The sequence below is a fragment of the Vanellus vanellus genome (assembly GCF_965231255.1).
Source record: "Vanellus vanellus genome assembly, chromosome: 23".
Taxonomy (NCBI): Eukaryota; Metazoa; Chordata; class Aves; order Charadriiformes; family Charadriidae; genus Vanellus; species Vanellus vanellus.
The window spans coordinates 1304885-1331570 of record NC_138928.1 but is presented as its reverse complement, the minus strand read 5'-3'; the positions used below and the strand labels follow the sequence as shown (position 1 = coordinate 1331570).

The 26686-nt window shown below is 50.5% G+C and overlaps 1 protein-coding gene across 1 annotated transcript in view; it reads left to right on the top strand.

Annotated features, from left to right (window-relative positions):
* Window positions 1-3986: 3986 nt before the first annotated feature.
* Window positions 3987-26686, top strand: part of PKP1 (plakophilin 1) — a 49232-nt gene continuing 26532 nt past the window's right edge. The window contains exons 1-4 of the mRNA XM_082494472.1: window positions 3987-4042; window positions 8983-9186; window positions 16180-16280; window positions 26175-26599. Coding sequence (XP_082350598.1) covers window positions 8985-9186; window positions 16180-16280; window positions 26175-26599 — 728 coding nt within the window. The 5' untranslated portion in view covers window positions 3987-4042; window positions 8983-8984. The remainder of the gene's footprint in view (window positions 4043-8982; window positions 9187-16179; window positions 16281-26174; window positions 26600-26686) is intronic.

The window sequence follows — 26686 nt, the reverse complement described above, 5'->3', positions numbered from 1 at the left end:
GACGGCGGCTTCTTTTGAGGATATTCAAAACACAGCTGGGCAAGGACTGGAGCAACCTGAGCTGGTTTGCAGTGAGCTCTTCTTTGAATGTGACTCAGGACCTCTCAAAGTTCCATCCGACCTAAATCTTTCTATGATTTTCCCCCTCAGTGAAGGGCAGCGACACATACATGCACTCGACCGCTTGCATCCTAGAGAGACTTGAAAAAGGGAGGTGGCCCTTGACAATGGCATATCTTGTTTGGGCTTTGGCAGCCTTGAAAATTATAGGAGGAGCTGGTGCAAAAACCACAGCCTGCTTTCTCTGCACCAGGGCATGTCGTGCGTAGGACATTCCTGCGCGGGTGACTTGGTTAGTTGTTTCCATTATAAAACAGGGATGGGGGTGTGCTGTCCTCCAGCAGCACGGCAGGAGGGGAGGGACACGCTCTAGAGGATGAGCCTCCTGGGTTTTGTGTTGTGGTCAAGACATCAAACCCCAGCTGAGGACCAAGTGCTGTTTCTGCTCCTGACTCCACTTTGGACTTGCCAGTTGGCGTCGCCAAGTCCCTCCATGGTGCCTGGGGCCACCGGGATGTGGAGCAGGAGCCCAGCCAACTAGCCGGGAGGCGGGATAAATTGCATCCTTAACCCAAGGCCGAGAGGAGGTGCGTACCTCCTCTGCCCCGAGCTCTCCGAGCAGGGTGTCGGAGCCGGGTCAGGCTGTCCTGGTGGGGGGGCAGTCGTCCCGGAGCAGCCCGGCTTCCCCTCTGCACGTATTAACAGAACTGCAAAAATTTATCCTGGCGCTCCAGCATATTTCCAACAGAGGGGGGATTTTGGAAGAAGAGACCTGGCAAAAAGGTTTTAGAGGCACCCAAGGATCAGCACCAAGCGTGCAGGTACAACTCGAACAGTTGAACATCCCTTTGGATGTCAAGGAAGCTCTTTGCCTCATCTCGAGCACTGTTACCTGAAGATTTTTCATGTGCCCGGCCATGAATTGGCTTTGAAAATCTGTTTTTCTCTGTTTAGTCTGAAGGTGAACATGCAAATACTTGCCCATCTTGAAAACCCACCTCAACATGGACTCTCCCTGGAGTGCAGAAGCAACTGAAACAGATAACCTGTGCGTGACATACACAGATTAGCCTCAAATATTATCTCTAAAAGCTGGTATTAGATTTTACTATTAAAATAAACAATATTCTTAAGGAATTATGTTAGTAGCGCGGCACACAAATCTATCGATTGGCTCATAGTAGTTTTTATTCAACATGGTTAAATAATTTCTTTAGAAAAGATAATGAGCTTCTTGGTTATCTGGTTCATCCTTTAGGACTGGGATTATTATTATTATCATCAAAGTCCCTCCCTGCATCCTGCAGTGGATGCCAGGTGAGTAAATAACGTCCTGCAAGGACTGCCTCTGCCCCACAGTTGATGTCCATGTGCTCTCTTCATTTCCCCCACCCCATTTTGCCTCCTTGTGCTTGACCCTGACACCACAGGACCTCTGAGCGCTTGGGATGGGGTGGGATGTAGGACGAGTCCCCATGGGTCAGCCCTGCTCCACGTGTCTCCCACCTGCTGAGTGTCCCCAGCATGGAGCAGTTATGCTACTACAGTCCATGGCATCCCAGAGCCTTCCCCAATAGGAGCTTAGTGCCACTTGCTTGGTCTTGGGAGTAACTTGGGAGCCTGTGTCCTCTTCTCAATCGTCTGCCCTTGTCCTCCTTGGCCAGGGCTCCTCATAGCAGCCAAGGCTCCTCCAAGGACTGCAGAGGGGACGCCACAGCCCCGATGTGTATGTGGAGGATGGTCTCCATCAGCATGGCCTGATGCATCTCACACCAGGGAGGAACTAGACGCTGTGCAGGCATCAGAGCCTTCCCAAACAGGATGGGAAGGCTTCAAGGAGGATGGGGAGGCAAACTCCCCCAGCAGCAACTTTTCCAGAGAAAGGGATGAGTGTGGCTTCTATGTGACTGACGAAGGACGCTGTCACCCACCACAGATTCCAGTGGGCAGCAGTGCTGAGTGGTGCTGGTGTCAGATACCGATGGGATTAACGCTGCAGGATGCTGTGCACATGGGGTCAGCCCAATGTTTTCATCTGGAGAGGACTCGCCTACGTTGGCAGTTACAGATAAACCCTCCTGGAGTTCAGGTAGGCAAGAGGCCAGGCCTGGAGGACAGGTAGTGAGATGGCATCACCACAAACTGGTGATCCCAATGCTTGGGCTGCTCTGATCCTCCCCATGAGAGGGCAACCGTGCCAATGTCAAACTGTATCTTTGTATTTAAGCTAGGAGGAAACTCTGATGGGACTTCCTATCGCAGGGTGTGTGGAGAAATAAAACGCCATCCCAAAGCCCTGCACTGAAATCGTGCTCTGGAGGGAAGGGAAAAGGTCCCGCTGGTGCCAGGACCATCTGCACCTCCCTGCAGAGGTGATGGAGCAATGGTGCTGCCAGATATGGTGCGGCCACACGGCCGCGCATAACCTGGTGGAACAGCCAGTGTCTGCCACGGTGTGGGTCACGGGCCACCTGGTGCTCACAGCCCTCCTCTGCTCCCGGTCGCACCCTGTGTTCCCCATCTGTCCCAGGGGACTGTGGCGTGATCGCCTCCCTCGGCCCGCTCCCCTCGCCAGAGGCTGCTTTAACGAGTCGGGTCACACTGGGATATGTTGCTAAATCATTACATAAGCTGGTCCACGAGGTTTCCTCCCCCACCAGCCATGCAGGGGATTTCACAACGCCGTGGAATCGAGGGCATCCTCACGCCATTTACACGCTCGGTCCCTTTCTAAATTTGGCCCTGTTGTCGCTGCACCTTCAACAGCAGGAACAAGCTCTGCCTTCCTTGCGGCGTTTCTGAGCTGGTCCAGGTTGCAATGGCCATGGGAAGGTGAGAACAGGTACTATCCTGGCTGAGATGTCCGTCTAGCTACCATTCTCCACCTGGGTCCCCAGCTGCAGGAGACCATTCACACCTATTTGGTTGTAATGAGCTCTTGACCTGTGGTGGGCATGGGCTCAAGTCCTTTCCTTGACTTTCTGAGCAGTGTGTTCATCTGCTCCTGGGCCTGGCAGCATCACCTCTGGAGATGGTGCACCACACCCCAGCCCTCCCTCCAACCGCTCCTGGAAGCAGCAGATGCACCTGGCAGGACCTGACTTGACTGCATTTACAGGGCACCAACCAGGTAATGTTCATGCACTCCATGGGGCCTCTGAAACACACTTAGGTTATCTCTGGGGTTTTTCATGGCAGTGTGGGCTCTTCTCCTACATCTGTGTGATTATTTCAATGCCAGCCATCCTCAACCACTGCCTCCACTGACAGCCAGCTCCCTCTAGACTTGCCAGACATGGCATGGCACAAAGAGGGGGATTCTTCAACCTATTAAACATCTAGAGGCAAGAGAGACACAGGTCAGGTCCTTGGGTGGTCGTCAAGACCTAGAGAAACAGAGCAGGTAGATGAAGCTAGGGAGAACGTCTCTACTACAGAGGGCTGTCAGATCTTCTGGGCATGGTCAAGTGGTCACTGTCACTTGGCAGCTTGTAGTTGGAATACAGCCTTGCTGAGGGGCTGGCATGTCCTCACAGGCAGCCACGAGATCTCAACCCTGACTGCACATGGCTGGATGTGGTGGGCAGTATCATGACGCAGACACGTACACAAACCTCCCATGCTTATCTCAACAGCATTGCCCACTTTCAAGGGAAGCCTCGTGCAGCAACCACAGGTAATCGGTCCCCAAGAACAGGATGCAACAGTACCAAATGTAAGTGCCATGAGCACAAGGAGTTCCTCATTGCACCCGTCCCCTCCCACATGTCCTCTTCTGCAGAGGTAATAACCTGCCACTGAGGTGCACCGGCACCAGGGGAGTCCTTGGGAGAAGGCCAGCCCCAAAGATCCTGAGCTGGGATCTTCATGCGGTCTCCTGGGACTCAGTCTGCAAAGGAGTTCGTTACCCCAGACTCACGCAAACACTGTCGCAAATTTTGCCCTTGGGCAAGGAGGGGCTTTGCCAGCGGGGTCCCACATGGTAAGTCTTGGTGTGAACCATCTCCCCCACAGTGCATCTCCTTCACAGAGATGGGTGAAGGGACAACTACAGGCTGAGCTCACGCTGAACTGGACATTGCCCTGACAGAGAGTACAGGGTAGAGATGGGAGGAGATCAGTAGCTCCTTGACCAATTTTGTAGAGGTTTCTCAAGTGAGATGGGGACACAAGGAGATGAAAACTGGGTGGGTTGCCCAACTTGATGGCCTTCTCCTGGAGAGGAAGCAGAGCTCCTTCATTCTCCGTCACCATTCTTCGCTCCCAGGGCTCCTCCCTGATGCCTGCCCTTCCCTGGCAGCTGCATGGTCACTTCTGGTGTGTGTTTCCAGAATGACCTGCTGACCAAGGCACATCCCTTTTTAGCTGCTGACAAGCCTGCACAGCCCTTTGAACTGTAAGCAGTTCAGAGTCGCAATGTTGTTGCTCATCAAAGGTGGGACATGGGATGTGACTGTTTGGGAGGGGATGTCCAAGTGTAGGGAAGGGCAGAAGGGACAACCTGTATCCTCAGCCTTGATAGCGCTGAGTCTGGACCTGGTGTCCTCTACAGCCCACAGATGTCCTGCCCTGCTTTATGTCCCCTTGTGTGCATTACATGTGCCATCTGCCACAAACAGGGACAGCAAAAGCAGAGAATCAAGGAACGTGAGCCCATGGAGGTCCAACGTGACAAGGGCAAGGGCTTAGCCTGCTCTCCAGCCCCAAGATGTTCAGGAGTGGAGCACAGGACACACAAGAAAAGGCTAGGAGAGCTGGGTTGGTTCAGATTGAAGAAGGGAAAGCTTGGAGGGATCTTACAGCTCTCTGCAGCTAATTCACTGGAGGATGCAGAGAAGATGGAGCCAGATCTTCTGAGGTGCATGGGGAGAGGAAGAGAGGCAACTGGAACAAGCTGGGACATGGGAAATTCCTCTTAGATACCTGGAAAAAAATTCACCATGAGGGTAGTCAAATACTGGGAGAGAGGCCAGAGAGTCTGTGGGATCTCCATCAAACCTCAACTGGACAATGTCTGGAGCAACTGGGTCCCGACCTGATTCAGCAAAGCCGGACCTGCTTTGGGCAGAGGGTCAGTCCCTTCCCATCTAAACTATTCCATGTTTCTGTAAGGGCACACCTTAATGATGTGTGAACACTGTTCCCGGCTACTTTATCTCCATTACGCAAGGCTTTCGTCTTGCTGCATGTAGCCTCGCAGCTGCTCTACATGAGCCATCCTTCCTTTACTTGGAGAAACCAGGGATTTCCTTACTTTCCTCATCTAAGCTACCATCCACAATGAGAGCTCTCTGAGGCTTGGTGAAGTCTACCTGCTTTGCCAAGGGCCAGCCCATGATCTGCACGGCACTGTCGCCTTCTTGTCCTCCCACAGCACCACCCCAAAAACACCTCAGTGCCACATGTGTGCAAGGAGTGGAAGGACGGTTTTGCTCAAGAACAACCTGTCCACATGTCTCAGCAAGCTTCTGAGTGGCTTCTCAACTTGGCAGCTCCATGCCCACTTTCAGCTGGATCCTGGTTACCCTGTTGGATCTGAGCTCTCCATCTGCCCCGTTCCTGTGCCGCTTTCTGACTCCACAGAAGAAAGCAAGCCTTTCAGGAGCGGCTGAAGAGCAGGTTTCCTCCTGGAGAAACATTGCCAGGCTCTAGGAAGTCTCAGCTGTGCTGGGGCGAGGCTGAGTCACTGCTCATAAAATAGCATTTTCCTGGGAAATACAAGAAATTCCCAGCACCCTTACCTCCATCTCTGCTGGTGACCACCCGACTCGAGGAAGAAGGAACCCTAGGTGCTAAAAAAAAACCACAGCAGGACACCCTGCCACCAGTTTTGGGGGCCAACTCTTCCCCTGGTAAATTTTACGGTGATCCGTAGACTCTTCCAGCTCAGGAGAGCCTGACAAGTTTGAACAGCAAACCCTGCACCGCTCTGGGAGCAGTATTGGGCCAGCGAGCCCTTTGATTGCAATCAGCGAGTTGGCAGGAATCCCAGGAACTCGTACAAAAATGCTTTGAAGAGGCCAGATGCACAAGGCGTGTCCCTGTGTGGGGTGCGGAGCGGTGATTCACGGCATCGCCATGCGATGCTCGGTGCGCGCACATGCAGCCCTCGGACCGCAGCAACGGCCCCCCCATCTCCCTCAAATCACCGGTTACCTATTTATTTTATTTGGGGTTTTTTTGTTGGTGTTTTTTTTTTTTTTTAACCCTCCTTCGGTCCGATGGCACCCCGAATTCATCCCAGGTTTTGTTTCCCTTTCAGCCTTCCCCCGCTGCTGCCTTCGAGCTCCAGACAGAGAGGCAGACGGGGAATTTGCTTCAGGCGCTGGCGGATGCGAGCGCTGCTGTTGCTGCTGCTGCTGCTGCTGCGCGGGCGCTGCGCCGGGCTTGCCGGGGATGACACTCACCGTGCCCTGCTAAGTAAGCATCCGCAGCCCGTGATTCAGAGCAGAAACAGCAGTTTTGCATAGAGGTGCAATAAACTCCTTTCTTTAAGTACCTTTTGCTCTTTTTGAGATGGGTTTGGAATCTGTTGCAGAAAGCCGGGAGATTCCCTCCCTTGGGCTAAACCGTGCAAACTTGCCCCAAGAAACTATTGTTTCTTGAAAGCCTCTATAAGCTCCCTGTCCTCAGTGCCGCAGCCCAGCTCAGCATTTTGGGCGAGTTATGAAACAGGGCAGATGCCCGAGCGAAGCATTTGTATTATCCGCCAGCAAATGACGGGATGTGATAAACACTTGGCTCTCCCGTGCGGGGACAGGGTGAGGGCTGTTCCTTGCCGTGGGGGAAATGACATTACAGGTTTGCAAGAGCTGGCCACTTTGTTGTGCAGAAGCCATCCGACGCTTGACAGCCTGTCATTGATTTGCGAAAACATCGCTTGGCATCGATAACAAGCTGTCAGGAGAAACAAGTAGGACGGAGGAAAACAACACCCAGGTATTGCTTCGCTGTTCCCTACCTGGACTGGAAGTGCACAGACTTATCCCCGCTCTGTGAAATGCACAGGAGCAGCAGAAAACCCTCCTCCATCATCTGGCTGGGCATCAGCCATCCAATCTTGGGCAGCACTCCCTCCTCATCCCGCCTGGTCTTGCTTGGGCATGGTCTAAATGTCCAGGCTGGTTGGGTGATGGAGCAGAGTGAAGCCGCTGTGCCCCTTGGGTGAGTTGTCAGGACACATGGGGAGAGGGCACCAGGGGTAATTACCCTCTGGTTTCTCCAATCCTTTGTCTCACTGACAAAGCTTGGGTTTCTGCTGTTGGGTTTTACTGGAGGAGCGTCCTGGAGCATCAGAAGAGGAAGGTACACAACGTTCATCTTCCCCAGGAGCATGCCCTGTGCTTTCTGGTTCTGCTTTTGTTCCTACAAAACATGAAATACGGCACCTGCGCACTCACAAGCCACCAGGGAAACAGGAAACTTGATGAATGGGAATGAAATAAAGTGTTTTCCCGCTGCGTTCAAGGAGGAACCCAGCATCTGTGAGCTGAAAGCACCATGCCTGGGGACAGCCAGACCCTGGGCACTGATGATTCCCACTACAGCACCCTCCACCCGGCAGCACAGAGGAGCCCATTCCTCCTTCCCCTTCTCCGGGCTATGTGCTCATGTAGGCACCCAGGACCCGGTCCTGGGGGGCCCAAGAAGCCTCTGCCCTGGACACCCTCCCCTCGGCTTCCCTCCTGGTGGGGTTTGTGCCTCTCCTCCTGTATCAGCCTCTCGTGGCTTGGCAGGAGCTTTGTCAGCGCTTGCTGTGACCTGAAACTGGTCACACCAGCACCGAGGTGTTCAGTTCTCTGCAGACAAGTTGCTGCAGTGTGGCTTGGCAGAGAGAAAATTCTCTGCTCAAATTCATAACCTGGCGTGTCATTTCTTGTACAGCCATTTTATCTTCTGTTCTGCTCGCTAAAAAGTCCTATTTTTTCTCCGTGCCACCCCAAGTGACTTGCAAAGATCGCCCCAACTCTTTGCCTGGGGGCTGCTCTGATTTCTCCATAAGACTATCCCTACAAAAAGTGGGACCCCCTTTGGGAAGAGGTGCCACCCCCGTGAACCCAGCAGCACGCTGCAGTCAGGAGGACCCTCCATGACCGCTACTTTAGGGGCTCTGCAGGTGACCCTGCAGCCCTGGGCTCAGTGGGGTGGGTTTGCAACCTGTGGAGGCAGAGGAAGATTTTTGTGGACGGGGAGCTGGACACATTGACCCGGGAGCATCTCGGCAGGGGGGCAGCTGGACCCCCAGACAGGAACGGGCACTGCGGGCAGCGTTGCTCCTCTGACCCATGGAGTGTGTGATGCTGCCTCCTACTAGCAGGGGCGTCCCCAGGCTCTCGGCACTGCGACACCGTTTTGATCCAGTTGAGACTAATGGAAATAATAAAACACAAGACGAGCAGGCTGTGTGGGAGATCCTCCAGCCCTCCGGCTGCCAAAGAGCACTGTTTCCTACCCAGATCCACAAAGCCCCACCCGTGAGCCCTCCACGATGAGGGGGATGGCAACATCCATCCCCAACCCTTGCGCCTCCCAGTCTTGCCCGCTGCCCATTGGGACCCTCATGCCCGGCTTGACCCCTCCGTTTCGGCGCAGGCTGGGGGAGGCAGATTTGGGGTGAGGGCAGCGGGGCGCTGCGTGCCCTGCAGCGGCGGCGCGGGGGCTGCGAGCGAGCCGCGGCGGGGAGCGCGTGGGTGTGTGCAGGCAGGGCTGTATATCCAGTCTGGCAGAGGGTGTGCCTGCTCACACGCCGGGGAGCCGAGCCGGGAGCAGGAGCCCTGAGACACCCTCGGCCGGGGGACGTATGGCAAGGAGGGGTTTGGGAGATTAACCCCAGCACGAGACGCATTCGCTGTCGCCTTGCGTCGTGCGCGGTCAGGTGAAGTGCAGCCCCCTTTACCCCCCAGCCCCACCGTCTCCTTGCAGCCATGCTTCACTCTCCGCTGAAAACAGCGTTGGCGTATGAGTGTTTCCAAGACCAGGCCAGCTCCACGCTGGCTCTGCCCTCGGACCACAAGCTGAAAACGAAGGGCACAGGAAAACAGCGGGTCCAAGAGCAAGTGATGATGACGGTGAAGCGGCAGAAGCAAAAGTCGTCCGTGTCGTCAAGCGTGGGCCACTCCAACCGAGGTAAAATCCCACCGCGATCTGGATAGCAAGGGGGTCCCCTCTGGGGACAGAGCAGATGCTACGGGGTGCTTTTGTGGGGTTTTGTTTGTGGGGGACAATTCGGTTCACATCTCTCAGGGGTTACCCCGGGCAGGGGATGCCGAGGTCTCTTGCACTGGATGGAAGAGTTAGGACAAGATGTGGAGCTGGATGCATCGACTCCCTCCCTGGTGGAGCTGATCTCCCGCACTGCTCCACATCCCTGAGGCACCTGGACACTTCAGTGTGTGCTATTAACCATTTGTTCCCTGGCTCTAAAGCCGGAGTAGCTGAGTAACCTTTGCAAATCCTTCCTCTGTGAGTGCCCCCGTGGTTGGAACCCTCCACCAGACCCGTCCCCTCCTGTGGACGGCCAAAGCTGACAGCGTTGCTCTTCCACCGTGTCATGGGGCCAGGAGCTGGCCACCAGACGGGGCTTGGCTGTCTCCTGAACGTTGCGGCCGGTGGAGAGCGGGCAGCTCTGCCCACACACAGGACACAAACCTCAGCTCAGGATTCGCCTCCGAAGCTCCCAACATGTCTCCCATTTGCAGGCTAAATTTGGGAGCCTTCAGGACACCCCAGTGTGAGTGGTAGGAAGGGGGATGAGTTAGGAGGAGAGACATCCTCTTCTTACTGCAGTGGCTTGTGTTGTTTCAGTGGGGATGATTCGCAGCCCCCTCCATTTTGCAGATGGGCAGAAAGGGGTGTTGGGGTCCGGACAGCCGTTCCACCTCCCGCCACTCTGTGCCATAGAAAGCAAGGAATCAGCTGAGTCCTGGAGCCAGGTTTCCTACCGGAACACCTTCACCTTTAAGTTAAGGCTTGGCAAGTGGTTTTCTTCACCGTCCTTATGTCTGGAGAAAGCTGATTTGGAGGTAAACCCCAAATTTCCCCAGCTGGAAGCTGCAAACCCAGAGGGTTGCGACAGCCACAGCACAAAACCTTCTGGCTCTCGAGGTGCTTTCACCAGCAGCTGCAGGGAGCTCACCGGGAAGAGAAAAGCCCAAGGCTTTGGGGGAGAGGGGGGTGCCGGGGCTGGGACTGAACCGTCCAGCCATGTCTGGAGAGAGGTGCATGTGGAGGGATGTTTGGTGGAAAGCTGTGTGAGCTTGGCCAGGCTCTGCCACCTCTTTCAGGGACTATGGCTCGACCAGCATCTTTTCCAAGCTGGATCCTGAGGCTGAATCCAGCACTGGTGAAGTGTCGTGGTCCAGACGCACATTTTGGGCTAGTTTACCAAGAGAAGCCGGGTGGCACTAGGCTGCCAGGCGGCACAAGGAGCAGAGGTGGTGGTCCCATAGGAGCCATCCTGGCTTGTATACATTGCAGTTGCTGCAACAGAGGGAGTAGAGCATCTTCGTGGCGGATGGCAGGTGTGCAGTGACCTTTGATGGGCACTGCCAGGAACAAATCTGTGCTTTCTCTTTTTTTGTGTGTTTGTGGACATAGACTCCAAGGAATGGGTAGGGGACGGGGCGAGGAGAATTTTATTCTGCCACCAAAATGGAAGGTGATGGGAGATGCAAATCTCCTCCTGTCTCAGAAGGGCATTATGTGACAAAATATACAAACCAGGTCGAGAGGGTCTGGATGGGGATGGGACCACTGCCAACCTCCCTTTTCCATGGAGGGGCATTTCATGGGGAAGCGGGCAGAGAGATGTCTCCCATGGCTGCCCATGGGCAGGAAGGAAGGGAGGCAGAGAGGGATTATTCTGCGTGCAGAGGAGCGCAGGTGAAACCTCTGGGAAAGGAAAAAAAAAAAAAAAAAAAGCAAATTCCTAAGCTGCCCGTCTCAGCTTGACAGGCTGAAGCTAAACCCCTCCTCCAGACACTTTTGGGAATGTCTGGGAGTGGGAATTGCGTGGAGATGTGCAGCTTTGGTTTCTGTGTCCCAGGGAAGCTGAGTCACATCCAGCTCCCAGGAGCTGCCTCCAAACATGGGGCCGAGGCCGTCCCATTCCCACCGCGGGGAGGTTGGCCAGCATGAAGGTCCCGATGGCTGATTCACCCCAGCGGCTGCTCTCTCAGTGCATCTCTGGAGGGAATTCCAGAAGGGCGAGAAGTTGCCATTTATTCTTGGGCTTTTCTTCTGGGCTGGAGCCCAAGAGGGTCCAACTAAACTTTCACCGGGGGGGTGTTGTATTGATTTTTACTGCTGTTGGTTCAATGATTAGCTGAGCAGACTGAATGAGAAGCGTTACCGTTTCCTACAAACAGGCTGTCAGGCGTGGATGTCTGCCTGTTTGAATGCTCCTCCAACATCAGCTACCCGCGTCCCCCCATGATTTCTCAGCGATGCTCCTCAAAGGCAGCACAAGCTGGGGCAATCACAAAGCCCCTTGACAAATGTTGGAGTGCTTCGTTCCCTCTGCACTCAGTCTCCTGCGTGTGTCTGCTTAGGTGTTGGTCCAGGTCCAGGTCCTGTCGCTGCATTTTGATCTGTGGTTTGAGCAGGAGCTGAAGCCAGCTTCAGGAACGCATGCGTCTGTGTATGTAGGACAGGGAGCATGGACATGGACCCCTCTTGCTTGTAGCAGGGATGGGCGTTGTTGTATCCCATATTTCTTTAGAGGGTCAAGAGACATTCCCTCAATGTCCTGATAATTGATTGGTACATAAAATTAGTTGGTTATTTGGAGTCCAGCAGATCAAGGCGTTGTGGCCACTGTCTGAAGATTTGGGCCTCTTTTCAGCACAGCAGCTATGGGTGTTTCCAAGGATGGCTGCAGACTTTTGGGTCTGTGGGGTCTGCCCCAGGGCGTACCTGCTCTCTCACCATGGGAATAGCTAACTGGATGGCTCCCTCTGGATTTGCGAGTAATGCAGATTTCCAGGGAAAATGAATTTCAGTGGCATGGCAGGAGAAGAGAAGGCCAGGCCAAGCTGAACCAGCTCCTCATAGCCAACAGCGATAGGCCACAAAGTCCTCTGGCTAAAGAAAAGGTTTTCCAGTGACTTGTCACTGGCTGACAGGGTACAGTAGGGAGCAAAGATCTGAGGAAACCCAACTGAGGAGTATTGTATCCAACTGTCTCATGGCTGAGCTTTAGAGGTTTGCTATGCTGGCTGTGGCTGAGAGAGGAGAAATCCCACCTAGCTCTAATGGGATCCCACCTACCTCTAATGGGGTCATTACTCTGTTGTGAAGGGAAGAGGAGATTTTGTGGCTACTAAGTCCTTTGAAGACTTCTGTAACCTTCTCCTGGCATGAGATGATTCAGTGAAAGCCACCCACTCTTCCACAAACCTTAGATTATTGCTATAGAAAAAGTACCAAACCCCTTTAGCTCATAGGCCAGAAGGCAGAAATGGAGTTTGGTCATTCCTGCAAGAATCTGAACTTCTGGGATTTCACTAACACTTCTCTCCCAGGAGGCACCTGGGCTTTGCTTTGTGCCTCCCACAGGCCCTCTTCTCTTACTACTTTTTTTCTATGTTTAATCATCCTTATTGTTTTAAAGCTGTGCATAGTTTATTATTTAACTTGTCTAGCCTGCGCTACCAGTGACTGGTTCTCGTCTTGCCTTTCCCTGCCACAGATTAATATTTATTAACACGCATCCATTTCCACAATGCACCCTGTTAGCTTTACGTGTCCGGCTGAAGTCTTTCACTGTCGTGCTTGAAAAATGGCGCTTTTAACACAATACTTCTCCTGGCCATCAGTCTCTCAGCTTCCAGGGGTGTAAAGTTGCCTTTGAAGAAAGTAAATAACTCGTCGAGCACGGGCATATTGGTTTAGATGAAAGTCTCAGTTTGCTCCGCAATGATCAATAACGGTGATAGAGAGGAGAACGAGGGCAAGGCGAGCACGTAGTGGGGCTCGCAGTGATTAAGTGCAAGATCTTGCAATCCTTACCTGTTGTAGTTAGTTTTCAGCCCCGTGAACTGTCCCACTGAAATTAAATGAGATTTTAGATTGACCAAGTTTTGAAGGAAATACCTTGGGGGAATGACAATTTGGGGGTGGGAGAGAGGGGTCCCTACAACAGCCCAGCCAGCGCCTGAGCCACCCTCAGGGGTATACTGTGCCCATAACCATGGTCGCTGGGAGGCTGCGCTTCATCTGAGTGATTCTCATCCATATCTTTTCTGCCTCTGTCCCATCTGTTATCTACTACTAATACAGTGGTTCTAGTTGTCTCTGTGTTTGTCCAAGTGCAAGTGGGCACTTTAGAGACTTAAACAGCTGCTTGGATGACAACAAATGGGACACAGACATATGGACACAGCTAGAAAAAGGCACCAGAGAGGCATGTTCCCCAAAGAGCATTTCCACCCTCTGCCAAAATGTGTTTTTCAGGAGATAGTCTGTTTTTATCCCAGATTCTCAGGACTGGTGACCAGATGGTATGGTCTTTACCCTTGGCATGGTTGAAAAGAGGAATATCCTTCCTGTCCCCAAGGGCTGGCGATACACCTCCAAGCCGGCTCTGAAGATGAATCAGGCAGAGAAGCGTTAAAACTTGCAGGACTAAATAAAGATGATGTTTTCTTTAGCTACCTCCATCAGAAAATCCCCAGGTTCTTCCTGGCCTTCAGACTGAGCTCCCCAAGCAATAAATCACAGTTGCGTGGTGGCAGTAGAAGCACCTTCTCCAACCAGCAAGGCGGCTTCAAAATGCCTTGAACATTTGAGGCTATATGTAATTACATATTTATAAGCTCTTATATACAAGTTCTCAGAGGTGAAGGCAACTTCAACAGCTGAAGAACATAAACTTGCATCAACTGCCTGGTCTCTTGAATTTGGCCACGGAGCAATGAATTTATACAAGAAAATTAGACATGTGCCTAAACTGGCTTAGTTTTGGTGTCTCCTTCCTCAACCCCAAAGTCTTTAGTGCAGTGCATAGAAAGAACGGATCCTGAAAGGAAAAGCTTGGTCCCAAGGGAGGACTGGTCAGATTAACCAGTCATGCCCAGAAACACTTTCTTCCCACTGCTCACTCTTGGTGTCAGGGAAACGCTCCCAGGCACAGTTACATGATGTTTGCACAGAACAAGAGGTTGATTGCGAGAACGAATTCCCAGGAAACTGTTATCATGGGGTTGTTTTACGTTTGTGCTCAGAACTACTGTTATTAGTTAACCTTGCACCCTTGGTGAATAACCTGGCCCAAACTTACCATTTCAAGCCATGCCTTGCTTCTGCTGAAGCCCAAAGCTAATGTCCTGATCTGGAGTTTCAGGGAAATGCCAGGGTGGGGAGGGAAGCACAGGGTGAAGGATGCAGTTGAATTGTATCTCCCGTTGCATGTTGATGGCCATTTCCTTGCCTTATCAGCAAGTTCTGTGCAACTTGATATATTAGATATTAATAGGAACAGTGCCCCACAAGTCTATAGACCATGGAAAATGAGATCCTGTGGTTTTCTGCACAAGTGTATGTCAGTGAAACTACTCTGCTGTTGCTTATTCTGCATTCAGTGACGTTCTTCAGATGCTGCCATCCATGCAGTCTTGCTCCTCTCTTGTTGACAATAGAAAGCAAATCTCATTATTTATACCGCATCTAGGGGAATCATCTTCCTGAGAAAATGCAAGAATTTTTAGCCACAAATCAAATCACCATAACAGGTTCTGGATGGATGCCTCAGGCAAGGCAATAAACTAGACTTATTCCAAGGCTCAGTGGCTGTAGAAGACCTGAGTGGCTTCAGGGCCTTTGTGGTCGAGCTTATCCAGTTTATCTGAGAGATGAGTCTTATCAAACAATCAGAGAGATTAGGATATTTCTGACGTTACCCACCAGTTTAGGTGCATAACTTAAGACAGGTAAGTCCTGATTTTGTACTTCGTTAGACATTCAGAGCTTCCCCTGGAAGTTAATTGGAGTGTAGGGTTTGCACTTCCTCATAACGGGACTTGGGATGCCACAATCATTGAGCACTTTTGAAAATGAAACTTAAATGACCTTAAACTCTTTTGGACCGACTGAAGGGGGCAAAGGGAATTCCAGTGGGGAAAGAGAATGGCTTGCTTCATTTTTTCCTGTAGTGATGAATGTAGCATTGAGTAAAATACTTTTAGGAGGGATCCAATGATTGCACTGCCAAAGGCTATGAGTGAGAGGCAGCTGGAAGGGCTTTTAGTAGGGCTGGGATGTGTGTATCCAAACACTCTGAATGAAGCACTGAGAGATGGTAGAAATGGCAGACGGGTTCCTCCAGATGCAAAACATTTACATCTTTATGAAATGTATCTGAGATCTGGTCTCACATATCTCCCCAATGCCCCAATAACAATGATGGAGCTTAATACTTTTTCAGGGAAAGACAGTACAAATATACAGAATGATCTTTTAGAGACTGGAGATTGACATTTAAGGCAGTGCAATTAGGTTTTTAGTGTTTGGCTATTTCAGACCCCCAGGTGTTAAATAGACTTGATCATCATTTACCCATCATGTTTTTTGTACACTATTTATTGAATTTAGCAAGCCTTGCTCAGGCTGCTTGTGGTTGATGTGATATTTAGTATTCAGACCAGGAAAGCCAGACTGGCAAAAGGGTCGGAGGTGGGTTTTGCCTTCAGAGAAGAAGTAAATTTTATTTATCTCCAAGTCAGAATAAGGGAAGTATGTTCCAGGTTCAGACCTTCCGGATGTGTAGCACGAAATATCATCCAGTTCCTCTCATATCGCGAAGACCTCAGACATTGGCCTGGTCTCTGACCCTGTCTGCTCTTGTCCACTGTAGATTTTATGGCACTTGGTCTTTTGTGCTGAAAACCTCAAGCTGTTGCTTGCAGTCTTGGAGTGTCCAAGAGCTTTTCTGAAATGAACATCTTCTATGAGTTGCCTGCAATGGCAAGGGCTCAACTTGCTGTCTGTCCTACGTTCCTGTTAAGGTTTCTAACTCTGTTGTTCTTCAGCCACTAAACTCACCGGCAAAAAAGAGCACTATGCTCTGAAGGGGTGCCTGCGGGGACCACTTTCTCCTGCTGACCATGCTTTTTCCATTTACAGGTTCCATGTATGATGGTTTAGCTGATGGTTATGGCTATGGGACATCCCGGGGCAGCTATTATGCCAAAACCCAAACAGGAAACAGCAGCTGGGCATATCCGGTAAGATACTCTTTTATCTGGGAACTGTGGCATACTCTTGAGGTAACCTGTGCGTAAAGCACCCTCCAGCAGGAGCAGTCATGTAGTGAGGTCATAGCTCTTCAGAAACTTGCCCAAGAGATTATGCATGGCTACGGCTGTCTTAGCAAGTAATTCAATGCGATGGAAGAGGATGACTGAGGATCTATGTTGTATGTGCTTCAGGTTTTTAGTGTGGACAAAATTTAGTCTGGTTTTGTGGATTGATATCCACACAGCACAAGAGGTTTGAAGCTGTCTGAAGGATTAGTCATGGGTTCAGACTCTTACAACTCCATTCAAGTTTGGAGCACATCCATTGCTCACCCGGAACATGTACCAAAACTTCTTTGTGAACAACATTAATGTGGTTGAGTGGTGATGATCAGGGGATTTGCGTTATAACTGTGTAGCTATTCCCAATCTCAGTGATAGTGCAGACCCTTTTCAGATATTGTCTGAGCTTGGAAAAGAGGTGGTCCACTTCTCTCATAGTGATTTCCAAAGAAAATATTACACATTGCCAGAAAATATTACACATTGCCAGAAAAAGCACAGGTGAGATAGTACTTGTCTTTGTGCAATCTGAGCTTATAAATCCCACAGAGGTCCTGGTCTTGTCCTTGGTGACAGACTCTTGGTACATTGGGAATCACTCCAAACCACTACACCATCTACTGGGACAACTTGTGCTCGTGTTGCCCCCTCCACCTCAGACCTGTATTCTGTTCTTCCTTGTTTTTCATTAGCTATAAAGTAGAAAGGTGTAATTCACAGATCTGGGATTTGAATATGGGGAAAAAGAAACAGCTCCTTTCAACAACTCTGGGACTGTAAAGCAGTTCCCTGTCAACCATCAAAGGGTTTAACCAGGAAAGGTGCTTTTGTTGGCTACAAGCACACAGACAGAGGGTTGAAGTTTTTCCTGGTAGTTGCCAGATCCTCTGCCGGTTCATAGCATCAGCATTCCTCAGCTTCAGAAAGATTTATCTGTTGTCTTTCTTGATGGCCTTGGTGTAGCATGCTTGCTCCAAGGCAACGATGTCACTTGCTAGGTTTGCATCATTGAGTTTGCTGCATGTTCAGTAGGAAGGACTGGGAGCACTGGCATGTCTTTGAAATTTTTATTCACAGACTGTCGGTTGCCTTTTATCAATGTTCTTTGCTGAGCTGGTTAAATCCCAGACAGTGATGTTTCTGCCTGGCCTAAGACCAAAAGGGTGACTATGATGGGTCAGAGCAGAGGTCCACCCAGCCAAGTGTCCTGTCTCCATCACTAAGGCAGTGACGGACCTCTGCAGCAGGGTCTAAGCATGGTAAGCAGGCAGTGATGCATCCCAGAGTGTTTTTGTGACCATCAGAAATTTGCAACTGAGGGATGTCCTGAGCCAGAAGTGGAGTCTCTGAGCTTCATAAGTCAAATGATTGTGATGTTTTGTTCAATGATATATTGGTGTTTATCAATTATTATTCCTGAAGGGAGTTTGTTATGTTTTGTCTAAACAAAACTGCTCTGTTCCACCCATTCTAGTGGTTTCTAGCTGGTTTGGGGTTGGTTTTTTTTTTGTTAAAGAGAGAGGAAGCTATGCCCCAGTTCTGCAGTTGCCCCTCCAGCTCGTGCTCACGCTAGCAAGGTGGTACTGCAGTTAACGTTTCTGGTGTGAGGATTGTTGTTTAATTTTGTTCACTCCTGATCTCCTTCTCAATCATTACAACAGCTGGACAAACACTAGGTAGTTAGAAATGCCACTGGTTCCTGGAGATTTCAGTCCAGCAATGTTGGTGTTCTGGTGAACAGCTCACAAGATGATTACGAAGATCAGGGCCTCCATTAGACACCACAGAGTACTGTGGACATAGCAGTTCAGTCACTTCTGGTTCACCATGGACTTACGAAGCTTATGGCTTTTTTCTGAAGGACTCATGCATTTATTGATGAGGGAAGGTCTTTCTCCAAACCAAAGTGTCTTACAAACCTTTCGTTCAAGAAAGCTTTGGTAAAGGTCTTCAGGACCTGGGCAACTTTAGAAAAAGGGACTGGGACTTGTGAAGGATTCACGGTAAAATTTGTCTTACCTAACTGTGTCTATCTGAAAATCAGCCATTTAGTCTTAACAAGTTGTCTAGACTCCTCCCATAGCCAACAAAGAGAGAGGTATGAGGAGGTGATTCATCTTCTCTATCTTGGAGATCTGTCAGGTCAGGATGAATCAGCCCCTCTGGATGCCTATCTCCTTCCACTGGTGGCTGGATTGGAGCAGTCACCTAACAGGTAGATGACTGCAGTTAGGGGCGATGAGTCCCAAGTGCCATTGGCACATTGGAACATATAACCTCAAGCCTAAATCTGCTTAACAAGCTTAACAGACATCATACTCCCCAACCACACTGAGGAACCTCCTCCATTTTGCTGCTTCCAGAAAAGTATTAAAGGTTTACACACATCCATGACCAGCTTCCAGTTTGGGTTGATTTTAACTTTTTAACCTGTTTGAAGTCTGTGCAGGTTCTAGGCATTCTAAAAAAATGTTTCCTACTTGTAATTCCTGGGTTGTAAGACATGAAAACAAAGAAAAAGCAAATCTATTTTTGAAGACAAAATTGCTGGACTTCTTTCCAGCTGGAGCTGGCGCTGTGAATGGTTCTGAGAATTTGCAAAGTCCTTTGAGATGCACAGGCAAATTCAGACGTTTCAGGGAAATGACCCACTATAGTATTCAGGAAAATTACTTACTCTTAATACTTCTGGACTTAAAAAGGCGTAACAGGCAATCCATGTCCATGTTGCTGCTCCACAGCACCTGCAACTTAGACACTCCTCTTAGATTGCCTTAATCTAAGGCATTGCCTTAGATGGTGACTCTAAATGACAGGAGGTATCCTGTCTCACCCACAGCTCTTAAAAACTATTATTCCTGACTTCCTCCTCTTGTCTTGTTTGTATCTTCTTGGAGCTCTCAAGCTTTTTGCTTCTGAGTTTTCTTCCCTACCTTATGATACTGACGTTCAAGCATTAGAGATAGACCTGGAGGAAGACCTCTCTCTGGGCGGTCAACACTTCTGGCCTCTATTCTTTTCCCATTATTTTCCCATATATTTTCTGTTTATTCATTTTGTGGAGTGCCTGGTTTGTAGCATCACTGTAACTAGCATTCCAATGAGTACCTACTCATTATCAGTGTAGGTAACACTGAAATCAGTTGGACCATTCCACAAATGGGCACTCTGAGGGCAGCAGGTTTGCACTTGGCTACAGCATTTCCTTGGCTCTCGTCTCAGGGGTTGGCTCGGCCTCCAGGGAGGAAATCCCCAGACCCATTTGCACAGTAACCACGGTGGGATGCAGAAATGGGTGCATTAGTGACTACAAAACTCTGTGTCAGATGATCTTTCAATCCAAGTGCTGTTGAGCCCAGGAGACCCTTAGAGACATTGGTCACCCTACTGACAATGTGAGTTATGAGTGGCTGCCTGTTCCCAAAGCCAGCCGACCACAGGAGCTGGCTATGCCATGTCCTGATGTAAGGCCTGAGCAGTGCTTGATGTCCCACAGAAGGTACAGCGGTGACCACAATTTAGACAGACAAACCTGAGGGAGGTTTAGTAAGCCAAACAGGGCACTTAGAGCAGTGCAGTCATGGCAGGAGAAGTCTCAGCGTGAGCTCCACCCTTGACTCTGACACCTCAATACCACCCAAAAATGGGATCTGTTTAGCACTGGGCTCAAAGCCAGTGTCACAGTCCAGTGGCCCGTGGGTTGCAGCTTTGGAGATGCGCAGCCAAACCCCGAACACCAAGGGCAGGCAGTATGTGAGGCCAGGATGCGTGCTGTCAGCAAAGACCTTCCAAGGCTTAATTCCCACCTGCAGCAATGCTGTCCTTGCCTGGGTCTACTGGGCTGGCAAGTCCATCCCTGCTTGAGAGTCAGGGGGGTCCCAGGTCCCACATCTGCAGGATCAGGACAAGGTGCAGAAGCACACCCAACCTCCCCGTGCTGCTGCTTCTACAAGAAGGAAATATAGCAGCATGAAGTGGGTGTAAGCCGTAGTGCGTATCTCCCCGCAGTGCCCCGAAAGAGGGGCAAACAAGCCCCTGGTGTGCTGGGTAGGGAAGGAGGTGCATCTCGGATGTTAGGGTGCTCTGCCTCCAACGGGGTGAGCAGATCGTCCCCCCCACAGAGCTGCTCTCAGCCTGGGGCTTGCAGTGAGTGATGTTTCTGAGAGCAGCCCTGCTCCCAGACCAAGGAATATTTGGCATGTTGGATGCTGCTCCGATTAAAGCAGTTGAGTTGGACCCTGGCACACAACAGCTGGGGCTACTGGGCCACCAGTGCTCACCACTGCTTTCCTCAGGTACCACTGTTGGGGTCTCGGCTCTGCGCTGCACTGGCCCATCCATCTTGGTTTCTGTAGCATCGATGTCCGTTATGACTCTAATGAAAAACATGCACTTTGGTGATCCCTCCGCACTAGAGACTGTATGTAGATTCTTAAACAAACGTTCCCTGTGGGAGAAAGTCACAGAGCTTTCTCTCCCCAGTGCATTAGCTGCACGAGAGGTGACCGCCACGAGACAGGAACACTCCCTGCTCTCCCTGGCGGGCTTTGCCTCTGTCAATAAAACTCTCTCATGGACAATAAGAGCTTTGTTCCATAAGGACTTCAGGGCCAAATTTGACATTTGCTGTGATGACACATTCAAGTTTAAAAGAACCTCCAAAATAGTGTGGTTTGGGCAATCTTATCAAAGAAAACAAAGATTTATAGTTGTTGCACGTTATTGCTCGGTCAGACCCTGGTCTCCCTGTGAGGTTTTTGCAAGAGGCTTTTTGCTTTGGAGTAGCAAGTTGGACATTACCTTCCCTGGCCAGAACAAACTGAACCATTGAGACCTAAATCTCAGCTGCATAAAGAACCAGATGTAAAAGCGTATGGAAAGGCAGCACCCAGGAGAGGTGGGAAAGAGCGTTTCAGAAATAGATAAACAATACTTTTGCTGGTTTTGCAATTTTTTCTCCCTGCAATGGAGTACGGAGCAGGCAGCAGCTACGGCATTTCGCAAGTGGCATCAAGAGTTTTCCCCACCCATCACTCAGGGTGGGACGCTGTCAGGTTGCATTGCCTGTGCTTTGCCCTCCAGCCTGGGAGAAACCTGCTCCTGACGTGTTTATACGGAGTCCTTTACTTCTCTCTGTCTGCTGCTCTAGAAACAAACAAATTGCAAAGGAAAAAATGAGAGCTAGGTAATGAACTGATCGCGTCCTTAGATGCAGCAGTCAGAAACACCCAGTTATCTGGGAGGGCCGCCGACGTGGAAAGGCAGCGCTGAGATCGGAGTGCGATTCCCGGGGCTGGCGCGCCTTGCTCTGCGCTTCTCTGGAAAGTGGGAGGAGGAGAGGGACTTTCCCTGTTACACAGAAGGGTTTATGGAAGAAACAGACAGAAAAGGACTCATGGTCAATGACTGGGATAACACCATTTTGACTTTCTCTCTAGCACCAGTTTTATTCCAGTTGAAATAAGAAGTTAAAGATACTTATTTACCTGTCTTGTGCGCCTGTTGGATATTCCAACAGATGTTCCTGGAATGGTCCCACATTGCAGGCTGAGAACAAATGCTTGTTATGTTAAAGGCAGGTCTTTGCTGCTGCCAGTGAAGGAAAGCCCTTACTCCTTGCGCCTGATAAGAGCATCTGCACGCTATCAGTGTTCATCTTCTGCCTTTCCTCCCCGTGCCTCCCCTCCTTGTTTTAATATGAATGAAGGGCTCCCAAGGCTTGGCCTCAAACATACAGGCTCGTTTCGCAGTAGGGAGGAGAAGTTCAGGCTAAAATTCAGGATGTCGGCACTGCCCGGCTGCACGTGAGCATCCTCCTGCATCCTACCAGCGCAGGGAACTACCAGCGCGTGATGGTGTCGGGCAGAAAGGAGGGACCCACCAAGCTGCCCTGACTTCTCAGGTTCCATGGGGAGAAGTCTGTGGTGACAGCCTGTGCTCTTCTAAAATGGTTTCCAGATCTTGCAGTGCAGGGGGAATCACTGCTTTCTGTCTCCACCCCGCTTTGAGGAACTTCCTTGTCTTTTCCAGCATTTCTCTGCACTCCTAAAGGGAGGAGGTGTGGACCCGGTCCACCTCCCCCCATGCAAACACCCACAAGCAGTGGGCAGATGCAATTCAGGGTGTTAGGAAATCTGGGCGGTTTATGAGGTTTGAAGGCGAGAGATTGATTATTTCCTTTCACTAATGCTATTCTGCACAGGGGAGAGCTCACTCTACACACGTAATGGCATCAGCAAAAGTTACAAGATTCCTGTCAGGTGGCTCTTTAAACCACAGACAATGTAATAGCATCACCTTCACCTTCAGAGATGTCATCTCTTCTCCAGACGGCAGAGCGCCTCGCTTCTGCCTTGCCGTGCACCCTATCTCACTGATCGCTGCGCCCAGCGAAGAGATAACAACGTGGGGAACTCCATTCCCTTGGCCACATGTGCTCCAGTGTGAGAAGCGGAGGTGTCTGCCTTAGCTTGGCGAACAACCGAAATGGGGATGTAGGTTTTAGTCTGAGAAAGCTGCTCTGAAGGCACTTTGCCGAGTTGAAGAAGCGATCAGGTCAGCTGCGTCTGTGCAAGGATTCATAGAGACTATTTGGCAAGCAGGTCTGAAATCCGCTGAAGCTGGCAAGAGACTCCTCATCGATTTGGAGGCTTTGGATCAGGCTCCTGCTGCAAAGAGGAATTCTAAGATACCAATTAGGTCCGTGCCACTTGAAAGAGATTAAAATGGGCTCAGCCAAGCATCTGGTAGAATCAGCAATAAAAGTCATGCACTGACTTTGGTAATGAGCTTCACATCACACGGGAACTATTTTCCCATGAGTTTGCAAAAGGCTTCCCCGCCCTGCCAGGACCTGCACTGACTTGCCGCCCAGGGCTCCCTGTGTTGCAGAAAGGTGTCTTTCCAAACAGGCGGTCGCTTTGCTTCACCCATCTCCGGGCTGGCAAGAAAGAGGACAATGCTATGTGCCACTATAAAACGCAGCAGGAAATATAGAATTGATAATTCCATATCTACAAACACAGGCACGCTCACACCTTCCCTCGCCCGCTCTGCTGGCGGAGAGCCCATGTGAGTGCACCGGAGAGCAAACAATAGCTTTAGATAAATAACAAGTTAGCTCTTCCATGGTTAGCTGAATTGGTTTCAGCAAATGCCCAGGGGCTCCACGGCTCTGCCAAACCTCTGACAGCCCTACAAAATAATCCCAGCTTATACTGACTCATAAAGAAAAACGACGGGGCTCACATCTAACGAGCTGCTGCTCTGTCCTCCAGCCAGCCGCTGCCGCCGGCGAGCCCTGGGAGCGGGTTCCCCGCTCCTCCGAGCAGCAAAGTCCACCTTGCACCCTCCTGCCGCGGCCCTGCCCCGACCCTCACTGTCCCGAGGGTTTCTGGAGCCAGGAAAGGGAAAAAAAAAAAAAAAACGAGGATGGTATCACCCTTAGAAAGACATGCTGATCCGCAGTGGGGTGGATCGTGACTCATGAAAGGTCACGTTGCCGTTGCTGCGTGCGTGCTGCATCCAAAGCAAAACCGGGATGGAGGAAACCCCCGTGCACGGCCACCCTGGGAACTTCAGTGGGCTTACCCCACTGCCAGGGGAGCCCCCGAGACTCATTGGACTTACCCATGTGCCTTGTCCTTGCCCTTCTTATCGCATGCAAATTCTTTTTTCCAAACCCCCGGGAGCTCTGCAGTATGCACCAAACCTGTTACCTGCTCTGCTGCAGTACTGACAGGTTTTTTCTGGGTCCTCTGGAGTAAACGCAAAGAGAATTTTCTCCCCTTTTCTCCCCTTTCAGCAATTCACCTGTTTAGATGCGAGCCTGCAGAATAAGTATGAAAACTCCTTCAGACTGGTGCTCAAACGGCAGAGCAATCTGGGTATTGGCATAGCTGGACTAAAGGGTTTCTTCTTATCCAGACGACACATCTGATCCGTAGCCCCTTTTAAATGTTTTCAGCCGTTACCTGTGCAACTCTCTGGGACACAGCAGAGAGGATTCACTGCATTCCTGAAGATCAGTTTGTTAATGGAATTATTCGGCTTAATTAATTAACATAATGACAATTCTGCAGAGTGTTGGAGACAGGAATGATGCTGAGTGTGCTCAGGGCTGGGATGAAGTTGGGGCAGAGCAGCGGGACTCAGGGTGAGCCTGCAGAGGGTACCAATTTCTCTGTCACGTGGTGTTTCTAGGTTAGGAAATATGGATTTTTTTTCAGTGACATGAACTATTGCACCAGGCACAGGCTTTTCACACCTTGGGCCTTGAACCTCCATGGAAATAATAAGGCGTCAGTGTTGACTTTTCTCTCACAGCCCAAGAGATCCTTGGGTGGCTTTTGCAGAAAGAGGCATCCAAGGCAAAGAGGCTTAAAGTTAGGTGAGAAAAAAAAAACCTTGGCCCAACAAGAGACCATGGTTGACCTTTCCTGAGGGGGATGGAGCTGGCAGCTTTGTTCTTTAGTTCTTTTTATGCATCCTCGCTGTATGTCTTGGAGATCTGCTTGCCAACGTGCTGAGGGGGATGCAGTGGAAAAACTCAGAATCATGGGGCAAACAGCACTAAACCAGCTTTATTTATTTTCCTTTTTGGAATACACACCTTAGTGACTTGTCTCTCACTTGGATACAACCCTGCATTCTTCCAGGTGCCAGCTATGACAACCAGAAGGTTTAATATCGCAAAAGAACATTGGGTTCAATCCTGGTGTACTCGGAGCAAACCTGGAGGACTTTTGGTGAAGCAGTGAGGACATTTTGACCTGGCAGCAGGCCAGCTAAAGCCATTTTTTCATTTGATTAACTGCAGTTGGGTTTTTTTTTTTTACCGTCTTTTATTCTTTTTTTCTCCTGCCTTAGTCATCTCAGTCCTTATTGCATATTCCCCATTGTTCTCAGAACATCCCATTATATCAGTTGATACTACACACCTTGCAACTCATAAGCAGATATGCATTGTCTCCACTTGCTTCTTGGCACAATGAGATTCAAGAATCCCTTCTTACTGATTTTTCACTCTCTTTACTCACTTCCTAAGGAGCTTATACAAGGGAGGGGAACAAATAGCATAAAGAAATTAAAAATAAGTGCAAGCAGTGCTGGAAGGCCAGAACAGGGCATCGTTCTCTCTTTTGCAGGTAACACGATGGCAAGAGATGTGATGTGGGCTCCTCTAATTACAGGTTGGGTTAGACCCCATATGTTGGAAATATGGAATTTTCTCTAATGCCAGGGTCACGTTTGAGCTTTCAGTTCTGCTTTCAGGCTCCTGGATGCCATATCCTGATCACTAAATGCCCCCAGATTTCTGGGAGGGTTTGGCACCTTTGTAAGGGCTGCAGGTGGGCTAACCTCCTGTAAGTGTTCATAGAATCACAGCATCATAGAAGGTTTGGGTTGAAAGGGACCTTAAAGACCAACCCCCCTGCCCCAGGCAGGGACACCTCCCACCAGCCCAGGTTGCTCCAAGCCCCGTCCAACCTGGCCTTGAACACATCCAGGGATGGGGCAGCCACAGCTTCTCTGGGCAACCTGCGCCAGGGGCTCACCGCCCTCACAGGAAAGAATTTCTTCCTCATATCTCATCTAAATCTCCCCTCTTCCAGTTTGAAGCCATTACCCCTCATCCTATCACTCCATGCCCTTGTAAAAAGTCCCTCTCCAGCTCCTCCCCCTCCCAAATTTTGGGCCACAAAAATACCTAAAGGGTATGTGGTAGCCATGACACCCATGCAGGTGTGGGCTTGGCAATGTCAATCTGCAGCTCAACCCTTTCCTAATATTTTTGTCTCCTGTTTTCTCGTTGACCAGCTGTACAACGGGACCCTGAAGCGGGACGTGGAGAACCGGCGCTACAGCTCCTACAGCCAGATGGAGGGCTGGGGCAGCAAGCACTACAGCAAGGCTGTCTGCAGCCCCACCAGGGCCGGCAGCGACTACTGCTTTGTGCAGAACATCAAGAGCAGCCGGAGTGAGCCCGACCTCTACTGCGAACCACCCCGGGGCACGCTGAGGAAGAGTCAGGTGGGGGGCCGGGCAGAGCACAAGGCAACCTTGAACCGCCAGAGCATCTACAGCAGCTGTAGCACCCAGCAAGGAACTACCAGGACAAGTAAAAAAATGCCAGCACGGGCCCTCTCCTGCCCCTCAAGCAACAAGCCCGATGTGGTTTATGCCCAGCCCATGATGAGCTGCAAGCAGGACGTGGTTTATGGACAGACTCAGTCCAGCTCCAAGTAAGTCTGCTGCAGTGGGCTGAATCTGAGTAAATGTAGACATCTGCTGTGGAGGTCTGTCCATCAGAGCTAGTCACCCGAGCTGCT